At 44.8% G+C, this 10,553-nt stretch overlaps 1 protein-coding gene across 5 annotated transcripts in view; it reads right to left on the minus strand.

Annotated features, from left to right (window-relative positions):
• Nucleotides 1-597: 597 nt before the first annotated feature.
• Nucleotides 598-10,553, minus strand: part of DNAJB6 (DnaJ heat shock protein family (Hsp40) member B6) — a 59,924-nt gene continuing 49,968 nt past the window's right edge. For 3 of the 5 annotated variants that reach the window (XM_083823709.1, XM_083823710.1, XM_083823711.1), the window contains 2 exons: nt 10,343-10,549; nt 598-2,210 (listed from right to left, as the gene is read on the minus strand). In XM_083823709.1, the coding sequence (XP_083679835.1) occupies nt 2,128-2,210; nt 10,343-10,549 (290 nt within the window). In that variant the 3' untranslated portion in view covers nt 598-2,127. Of the gene's footprint in view, nt 2,211-2,321; nt 10,550-10,553 lie in introns of those variants that run through there. The other 2 variants (XM_083823707.1, XM_083823708.1) reach the window with 1 other exon arrangement.

Below are 10,553 nucleotides of genomic sequence, written 5' to 3' on the forward strand. Positions count from 1 at the left end.
GGGATGGGACTCGGGAATATATTTACGTACCCAAATGACGGTCTGCTCTAACTCTTCAAGGCACATTCCTGATCTGCAGCCACGCTGTCCTGTGACGTGAGGCTGCTCACAGCACAGGGACAGCCCAGGGAGACCAGCCCTAGGCTGGCGTCACCTCTCCCTTCCTCCACCTCTCCTGCTTCTCCAAGGAAGGCACCATTTTCCCCACAACAAGGAGCTTAATAGCTTAAAATTAGCACACATATTAATGGGGACTTCTCCCCAAAGGGGGAAGGGCTTTAAATGGGATGCAATTCAAAGAGCTGTGCATTTCTCTGTATGATCCTTGCATGTAATGTGCAGGCTCCGTTTGATGTGTATGCTCCTGTGGTGATGTTTCCAGCCAGAAGGAACCCTGGCTTTCCAGTATCAGCCATTTGGCATGGGGACCCTATCGACTTGCTCATGGATGTAGCAGAAGGCATCGCGTGGTGAGCTTGTGGGTGTTCGGTGACCGTGGGCTCTCCTCTTGTGCTTACAGCCTCAGCTCTAACACAAATCAAACAGGAACAGCTGGTGCCAGCTCTAGTCTACAGGACAGTGCGAGAGGACAAAGTATAAAGGAGAATTTTCTTTATTTTTAAATATTAGTAACACTGCACAAAAATGAAAAAGTGGTACTTAAGTGACAGAAAAAATGGTATTCAGGCTTATTTCATATTAACCTTAATTTAAATACCCTAACAGAGTTCATGTATGGTTATATGTTTGCGTAAGATTACGTTCTGTAATGTAAGCATTAGAAGCTAAACCATTCAGATACCACAGACACCAGAATTTGTTATATCAAACCATGCTAAAATGCAGACTTGATTTTTTCTGTTTAGCTTCTTCCTTACACCATTATGTGTATCGCTTCATACACGAGGGAGTGAGTTTCTCCAGGAACTGTGGACTTTCAGTATTGCTAGGTTTAAGTCTGTTACATCAACGACATATTGGCAAGAGGAAGACACGAGAAACAAAACAAAACCATGAGCTGTTAACTCCTACTTGAAGGTTAAAAAGAGGAGGCAACGTACTGACAAGAAACATGCAGGTAAATGCTTAAGGCAACAGAAGGGCTCTGGACAAACTAAAAGGTTAAGAGAAGCAATGGATCATGCACATGAGACGATTACGGGAAGCGAGGAAGTAATCTAGCCAGAAAAAGTAGATTTCTTTTAAACTGAAGACATGTTTTCAAAAAAAAAAAATTAGTCCTGCAATAAAACGGATGCAAAATGGTTTCATACATAAAGATGCAAGTTCTTTGCAGAAAAAAAAAAAGACAAAATCTTACGTAGATCCTGAAATATTTTCATTATCTAAAAGCTACTCAACAGAAACAAAGAGCAGTTTTAAAGTAGCACTTCAATCATTTGTCTCTAGCTTCTGAAAACAAAATTTTAAAATAAGGAATGGTTTCACTAAATGATTCACCGGGAGTCAACTACGCTTAAAGGAATCAGCAGAAGTGTTACAGAAGACCGTCATTACACTAAGTTTCTTAAAACCAGAGGATATAACTTCATGATACACTTTAAAAAGAAGGAACATTTTAATAGTAGGGACAAACCTTTGCTGCCCAGCTTGGGAGAAAAAAAAACATAGAAGTCATTTATTAAGTCTGCATAAATTACCACATGAGAGCATGTCTCAGTCCGACTCCCAGTGACATGAAGGAACGGGATTGATGTTTAACTCTTTCAACAAGCCTGATGTTGATGCTAGAGTGACTGGACAAGCAGGCATTTGCACAACTGTCTATAACCTACAAAACAAAAATGCTAGACTAGAGTAGTTTTAGTCCCAGGGAAGGAAGAGGTAAGAGATTCTGTAATGTTTTCCAATCGTCAAACATAACACACTTCTAACCAAGTTCAGCCTCGTCCAAATTCCTTAACCTGACTGGCAAGAAAGCCACTCTGTGAAACTAAAAAGAATAATATAGTGCAATTTTAGTACAGTTTTAAACATGAGTCACTTCCTTACTAGCAGTGTGAACAATCAAAAAATATATATATATATATATTCAGAAGAGTTGTGCTCAAATGTAACGTAAGTTGCTGTTATTGTAAAGGTATTGGCACAGCAGAGAAGTCCGTTTTAGTAACTCCCTTTGGTTGACTTCTTCTTCTTCTGTTCCTCTCTCTGCTTCTGCTTCCTCCTCTTGCTGCCTTCTTTGTATCCTGAGGAAACACGGCTTGTGAAACACTATTCACAGTATTCATGGACTTTTCCCCTCTATCAAATGCACGCGTTCTCTGAATGGTTTAAGGAGTCTTAAAGAAAAGATCTGGCTTTCCAATTTTTTATTTTTTTTTATTATCATTTTAAATAATCAGTTCTAATATATCCCTTACATAGGACAGAAAGAAAACACTGTATCTATCTTTGAAGTCTGAAAAGATCTAAGAACTTTCAGAAGACTTCAAAGCCATTCAGGAAAAGCTTCAAAATTAGAGCACATGCAAAACCGGAATAATTTTCAAAATGGAAGCAATAAGACTTACACAGCAGGAGCTATTTAAGTACTGGCATTTCCTGCCCACAGTATTTAGAGTTACCACGATATTTGCATTTCCATTTTAAAAACAGGGAATGCTGAGAATCCTGAGTAAATAAGAAGGTGCTCGGTGTTTACCAATATGCGCTTTATATGCAGGTCGGTCTGCTCATGCTTAACAATGCACCATAGGCTACATGCTACTGCAGCTCCTATGGTACATGGAAGCATTAAGTTCAAGCAACAACCACTTGCTGCTGGTTCAACAGGCACAAGCTTTCAGCCACGTGATCGTCATCCCAGTATGTTCTTTTTCCCCACAGAGATGCACGAAAACCAGTTCCTGCTCTGCGTCACCTCCTCTCCTCCAGGCTTGCAGCACCACACAACATGCCAGCGGACTTGCCTGTACAGCGCAGAACCAGCACCACATCTACCCAGTGCACTTACAAACCTAAACTCAAAGGTAGCACGCGCTTCCCTCAAATAACCAAAAGCAAACCACGCCGTGAGGTGGCAGGAGGGATCCCGTAGCTCAGCGATGCTCTGCCACTGGGAACCAGCGTGGTCCAGGGAACGGGGCCGCACCGAGAGGACAAGCCCCTCGGCGAGACACCTCGGACCCAGTCTGCGAGTCAGAGGAGCAGCCAGGAAGGGCTCAGCTCTGCCTGTCTGGAAATATTTCTGTTCTCCATTTGGTCTGCAGGCAGTAGGACATGACCCTGAAGGAAGCCACCTCACTGCAGCGCCCGGTGCTCCAGCCATTTAGCACCGACAGCAAAATTAGGATGGGAAAAGGAAACAGCGTGAGGTCAGAGGGTTACGGTAACCAGAAAGCTTTGAAGTCAGGCCGTGGCTTCAGGTGCCTCGAGTCAGAGCTCCTCCCAAGTGCAATTACGGCTGTGCCACAGCAGAGCCGCAGTTCTGCAATTTAAGACTTTGGGAGAGCCACACTTGTTTGGGCTAAAATCACTTCAGACACTAGCAAAAGCTTGAGCATTAGAGGAAATACACTCCCTTGCAGCAAAGGAAAACTGCTCCTAGGTTATCACTCCCGCTCCTACGCTGTACCAACAGCATTACTTCACCTTCTGCAATCGTCTGAGTCAAGAGCCAGGATATTTGTTTAGAAATTCTGCCATGAGTGATTAGCCTGTGCAAAGTTAGAGTGGAAACCAGTTTTATTGTTTAAGGAAGAGAAAAGCTGCCAGTGCTTTGTGGAATTGCAAATGACACGGTGTTTTCCCTGTGCTCTGCCACCCTCCTGAGATACAGCCCCATCCCGGGGGACACCGCCTGAACATCTCAATAAAAACCCCACCCACGAAGGTCACTTCGATGTCAGCCCTTCGGTCACCTACACGCTGCCAAATCTGGGATCCCCTGGCTTTTGATTTGCTGCATTAAAAAGATGCAGTAAGAGACACGTCCCAGAAGGGCTCAAGCATCTCTCGGCTTTCCCACAGAGGCCAACGGAGGCGGAAGGGACGTGCTGACTCCCGAGGATCACTCATCCAAAGGGTGTTATTCAAAGGGATCTTCCCTTCACTGGAAGGGAAAAACAGCATCATATCGGCTGATCAGAACTAGTTCACGTCATAACGATGAAACATTAGCACAGATATTTGGGAAAGGACCATTGAAACCTAACAGGATATTAGCTTCATTATTTTCTCATTTTTCATTCTCAAAACACTGTCAGCATTTCCAAAAGGTTTCCACATAGAGGCATGGTTGCTTTTGATGCTATTTAATATCATAACTCCTTTTTTTTATGTTTTGAAAGTCAACTTTCTTCAAACGGTTGAGCTTTTGAAAGCAATTCTAGCAACTTTTCCCTAAGAATGCTGTGAGTCAAATGTAAATTAGGTCTTGAAATGAATGCCACATAATTCATTGTCTTCTAAATGAAACAATTCAAATGTTAAAATAATGCGGTATGAAGATATTTAGGTATTTGACAACATGGTCTCCTACCAGCTCTCGAACGATAAGGGTAAAAAGTGGAAATCTTTCAAGTGTTATCACTGACACACAGATACAGATTGGCCAGAGTAGGAGATAATGCACAAATACAGAGTATTCCTCAGGAGAAAACTGCCAGGTCCTTTCTGTTTCTAGCCTGCTGTGATAAATAATTTCACTTCCAGTCATTTCCCTTGCTACCCCCACCTAAGAAGAAAGGATAGGTCAAACTTTGTCACTCCGTTAGCTCCAGTGATGCTACGCTGGGTGATAACAGCCAAAAACCTGATCCAAACAATTGGAGCAGCTCCTAACAAAAATAAAAATCGCACACGGAAGATTTAAGCAACCCTTCAGTGCTCATTTCACTGGAATACTTCAACAGGCACTAATTAAAAGCATATTTAGCTGCCTTGGTTAGAAGGCTAGTCCCAAAGTCATGAGAGAATAAAATCTGATTTGGAAAAGCAGCAGCCCCAGTGCTATTTGATTAATTTGTAGTAAATGTGTCCTGGTGGGTTGCCAGCATCACAAAGTGGTCGTGGAAAGCTGCCACAGACAGTGCCCGGCTGAGCCGGTTTCAGCTGAGCGGTTCTGGTCTTGGAGAGGGGCTTTGCAAATTCCCACCCTTGGAAGTAATTGTTAGCCATCTAAACTCTAGAAATGCATGACGTGAAGAGTCTCAGAGAAGGGTGGAGGGAGAACTAGGTTTCTGAGAGCTTCACGAGGCTTTGATATTTGGAAACAGATTCGCTCAAATGCAGATAGACATCAGCCTAGCTTGGTATGCTCTCGCTTTTGTCAGCTGCCAGGAGCAGGGATGGATGAAGCAAGAATCCACACCATTTGGAATTACACCTGTTTTACAACCTGCACAATCCTTGTCTACAATAAACAGCATCTGCTGGCCCCACTCTCCATTTCATCCCCCTCTCTTCTACTTCCAAAAGAACCACAGAGAGCACAGAAGCTATTCCAGCTTTCAGAAAGCTGCTTCCAATGCTTAGTAGCAAATCCCTCAACCACGCAGCAAGGACCAAAACAAACTGGGAAGCCTCTCTGATGGGTCCCACACTGACTTTTCTCCTGATTTTCCACTTCTCTGCCATCCGCAGCTCCCAAAGGCACAATTTTGTTCAGTCACCGACTTCGAAACTCATCACGTTCTTGGGAGGCAACAGCAAGGGAGGTGCACACATTGAGCGACGCGTCCAAAGGGACAAGCGTCCCAGGGAAAACACTCCTACCCACCCCGTTTGTAGTATCCTACTTTTTCCTGCTCTGCTCGACATCTGCCTGCTCTGCCAGGAACGGCCACGGGTCTGCTCCACCTTCCTTCTGCTGACACAGGAGAACACAGGAGTCAGCAGAAGGAACCAAGGACTTCAGTATGACCAATGATTAACACATCATCTCCACCTCCTCCACTTCTTGACTCACATGGGTCAACAACAAAGGCCATGGCCTGATTTTTATGGAAGATCCACAAAGGTGCAGGCAGAAATGGAGCCTCCTTCCACTTTCAGGCTCTGAAGCCCTGAGGCTGGGGATGGGAGGGACTCACATCTTCTGCTCAAGTCCCAGTAACAAAAATTGTTTTCAATATTTACTAATTCTTTGCTAAGCTTGTGGCAATTCTTTCAACCTCTTTCAAACCAGAAGGCTCCAACAAGCACACAGAGCTTTAATTGGCCAACAGATTACACGCAAGTTGGGTTCCGCAGAGCATGCTACTTAATTTTCTGCTCTTAGAGGTATTTCTCTAGTCATAAAATAAATTGGGATTTCAAAGTTAGCTAGCTTACCTGAGTTGGAGCCACCATCTATTATTTTAGCCTGGCCAGATTTGCATATGCCATTACAAAAATTCGCCCCAAATCACAGCTTCAGTATAATTTCACGCATGTGACTCAATTTACAATTACAGCCCTACACCACACTTTCACACTGCCTCCTTTCAGCCCAAGCCACGGCCCAACAACCACCACAACTTGACCTACTAATCCTCTCCCCGCATCCACGGTTTCTGCCCGTGCCACAGAGCATCGTGGAAGGAGAACCTGCCTTTACGTACAGGGCAGCAGTGACAAAACATCCCACCCCGTCTAGGTATGCTGCTCCACTGTTTAATTATCTTTGCTGTTAAATCCAAGGGGCGAGTTCTCCAGTTTCACTGTCCAACCCTGTGATGTAATTCCACCTTTGATCTTTTAGGGGACTAAAAAGCCATAGCAACTTACTGGGGCCTTCCTTCACGCTTGCTCACCGTACTATTTTCATTACCAATTCTGCCTAAAATTGCTACAAGAACATACCAAGCCAGATACGACCTGCTTGCCTGCTCGTAATTAAGGTAACACTACTGCTGAACGGAGTCCAAGGTTTTACTCCCACATGGCAAGCAAAAGCTTGCAAGGCTCTGCAGCCCTGGAAGCCCTTCCATCCATGTGCAACCCAGCCACTTTTTATGGGAAGCAAACGGGTAATGGGGTGATCTCCCACCAGCAGCCAAAAAAACGCACATGAAGGCAGCTCTGGTTAAGCCGAGGGGTCAACAAGCCGGTCCCCAAATCCAGCTGGCATCTTTCCACCCCGCGCCCATGGAAGAAGGGGGCTGCTGCCACATCCCACTCGCACAGCTGCAGGATGTGGAGCAAGGGAGAGTTCATTCCCATCCCGCCCCGTGCTTCCAACATTCCTCGCGTATTAGGTTTCCGCAGAAAACAAAGCAGCTTTGCTTTCCATTACATACCCAAACAAAAGTATGCGAGGGAATTATAAGGCAATTAGTCTGGATAACCAGCACGTTGATTTTACTAGTCAGTACTGCGTAATTCAGGAAATCGTGTGTTGATGAGAAGAATGGAGACTGCACTAAAGATGTAATGAAGTTTGAATAGCTCAACTTTCCAGCAGACAAACCCATGCCAGAAAAGGATCAGAATTAGTTAAGCTAGTTCTTTTAAAGTGGTTTCCTCTTCAGTGATGCCAGCAGATGAAAATGAATCAAAAATGAATTATTAATGCTGTAAGTTCTAGGTTAATGCAAGCAATTTCATTCAAAAGGAAGAGCAAACTTTGCAATATTACCTTGCAAATAATGATCTTTAGCATCAAATATTTGTCAATACTTTTACAATTAAACATTTGAACCATTCTTGCTAGATAAAGGTCAAAACTCTCAAATCCGGAGTAGTTTCATTAACAGCTGCAGCCCCCAGGCCTGCGCTGGCATGAACACCACTTTGGTACAGCTTGGATATCTCGAGTCAGCCAGACACCATGCTGTCTGAGAGTGCATTACTAGCAGTATCTGAATTTTTACCAAAATATATATATATATATTTGTTTGGAGCTAGGCACCTGTTTGAGATACACAGTGACTTCAGAACACAAGGTTAAGTTTTATTCTAAAAGGCCATTCTGAAACCAGTAACACCACGAAACCCAGAGCAATTTCTACTAAAATAAAGTCTCAAAGATAGGTGGAGAACCAGATTTAACTCCATCTGTTTTATATTCAAAACCCACTGCAACAACTGGAAGTCCTGTTTATGGAGAGGATTCATCTCACCCCTGAGTACTGTTCACTAGTCGGCACTGGAGAGAGAGGGGCTTTATCGTATAGCCAAGATGAAACCTACCCCACGTTCCTCCACTTAAATTTCCTAAGGACTTACAAATTAAAACTCAAGCATTCCCACTCCTCAAACAGGGAAAAGAAAACCACCGCAGGTGATTCAGTAACAACTGAGAGTTTGCTTTAGGTGCTAAAGCTGGGACAACATCTAAAAACAATCGCTGCCAAGGGCCGCGTGCCAACGGTGGCAGAAACGATCCCATCCGAGGTGGAGCCGCGCCAGGGCTGAGGCCGTTGAGCTTCGCTATTTTCCACTGCAGCGAGCGGGCTTGGGGTCAAGGCAGAAAAAGATGCTGCTTTCCCCAGGCCGGCCAGCGAGCGCACGGCAGCTGTCGCGGTGATAAATGAGAAGCCAAGCGGGAGCAAGCGAGTGGTCTACGTAATTACAGAGCTGGTGGAGCCGGCTGGCGGAGCGAGGCAGCCGACGGAGGTGAACACCCATGGAGAACGGCATTGCTGGCCAGGGCTCGCGCACAAACTTCCCAGGGAGGGATTAAGACACTCACGTAGGGCTTTATGACTAACTCGACCAGTCCTTCAGCAGCCACTGTCTATCTATCGGAGGAACAGCAGGCAAAATATTTAAAGCAACAATACAAAAAAAAAATCATAGTCTTGACTGCAATCAAGTTTTCAGCCCTGAATCTTGTATACCTGTTTTATGGCAACTGACAATCTACCGGTAGAATAGAAGATTTGGGGATTGTGCAAATAGTTCTGGAAATTCGTTTTAACTGAAAACTTGTGCGCCTCAGAGCATCAATAGATTCACAGCTGGAAGTCCTAAGCAACGTTAAAATGGCTCTAAAAATTGCAAGGTGCATGTCAAACTCAGATGCTCTTTGGAAACCATTACAAAATGTTGTTATGGTCACAGAGAACCTGAAGTCTCCAAATGCAGAGCCAAGGTTTTGTTTTGCTAGCTACAGACACAGAAAACAAATCCTGTAACGCCTGTGCAGGAGCTTTCAGTACATCAGCCCAGGTGTTAGATTCAGGCTTCTGTAAAGAATTTAGTTATTTATTTTAAGAAGATTTAATTTAGCCATGCCTTAAGAGTCTAACCTTCCAGCAACTGATCAGGAAGACATTTATTTGAATTTCTCTGATTATTCTTGCAAGTTGGCACCCCATGCAATAAATTTAGGTCTTTTGTACAGAATTCAGTGTTAGATTCAAAGGCTCAAACACAGCAGAAGCTGGTATAGCATTGGGAGTGTGTGTGCCTGTGCTTTGGGGGACAGTTGTTTTTTTCCTTCATTTTTTCCAGCACATTTCCCATCCCATGTGCTGTGTTTGCCCTGAGGAGCCCGATACGTTCGTACTTCCCAGCAGACCAGCTAATTCAACACTGCTGAGAATGGCCCTGAGTGCGGGCATCCACGTGGAAAGGCACCTTCATGTTTCGGAAGCACGGCCTGGGTTGGGTTGGCAGCACCTCGGGGTCCCTCGGGCCCAGCCCCTGCCCCAGCAGGGCCACGCAGAGCAGGGTGCCCAGGCCCACGGCCAGGCAGCTTTAGGAGCTCTCCAAGGAGGAGACTCCACAGCCTCTGGGCAGCCTGGGCCAGGGCTTTGTCACCCGCACAGTAACCTGTCCTGGCAGTCCTGGCTGACCACGCGTTCAAATTAAATCAAGTGGTTACGAGGGTTCTGCTGTCCAAGATAGCCTCTGGACTACACTGCCAAAAATTACAGACTGGAAACACATCAAAGGACTAATTACTTCCAAAAATAACCAGGACTATTGCTGTGCTTCCTTGTTTGCCTGAACAGTCTCAACCCTCTCCTATTAAGATTTAGATGCCCAAAATTGCAGCTTCCAGAATTAATACGTGAAGTTGCTGAACTTCTCCTTCGGCAAGGAAGCTAAGCACAATTTAAATAAATGAATGTGCAAAGTACTGCCATTAGTTATTCTCTAAAAGGCCTTCACTTTTAAGAACAAAGAGCGTGGGCACCTCAGCAGCATAACAAAACAATATTTTCCCTGGATCAGGCCCTGAATATCCCAGGGCATTTGTGAATCTAGGCTACGTTGAAGAGCAGAGCTAATGCAGATGAAGGCACACAAGCGGCAGTTTATTATCTACCAGGGTGCTGGCATTAGGTCAGCACACAGCACCATCTCCTTGCTTGGCTTTTGTTTTTTTCCTTTTGACTAGCTGCTGGATCCTTTTCTGCGCATTTCTCATCAACATGTTTTTGCACACCTGATAAATAAAAAGGGGTCTCCAAGCTGCTTGTAACTCGGCTTCTATCTTGCTCTTCCACCTCATCGCTATTATAATGATAGGCATATTTGGGGGAGCTGGCAGGCTTGTGAGGCTTCAGCAGGCGAGTGTTGGTGGGCTGGAAAGGCAGGGCGTGCTGTCCCCTCCGTCTGCACTCCTCGGCAAAGGCTTCTTCGTCTGCCTCACCTGA

Source organism: Anser anser, assembly GCF_964211835.1.
Source record: "Anser anser genome assembly, chromosome: 2".
NCBI classification, from domain to species: Eukaryota; Metazoa; Chordata; class Aves; order Anseriformes; family Anatidae; genus Anser; species Anser anser.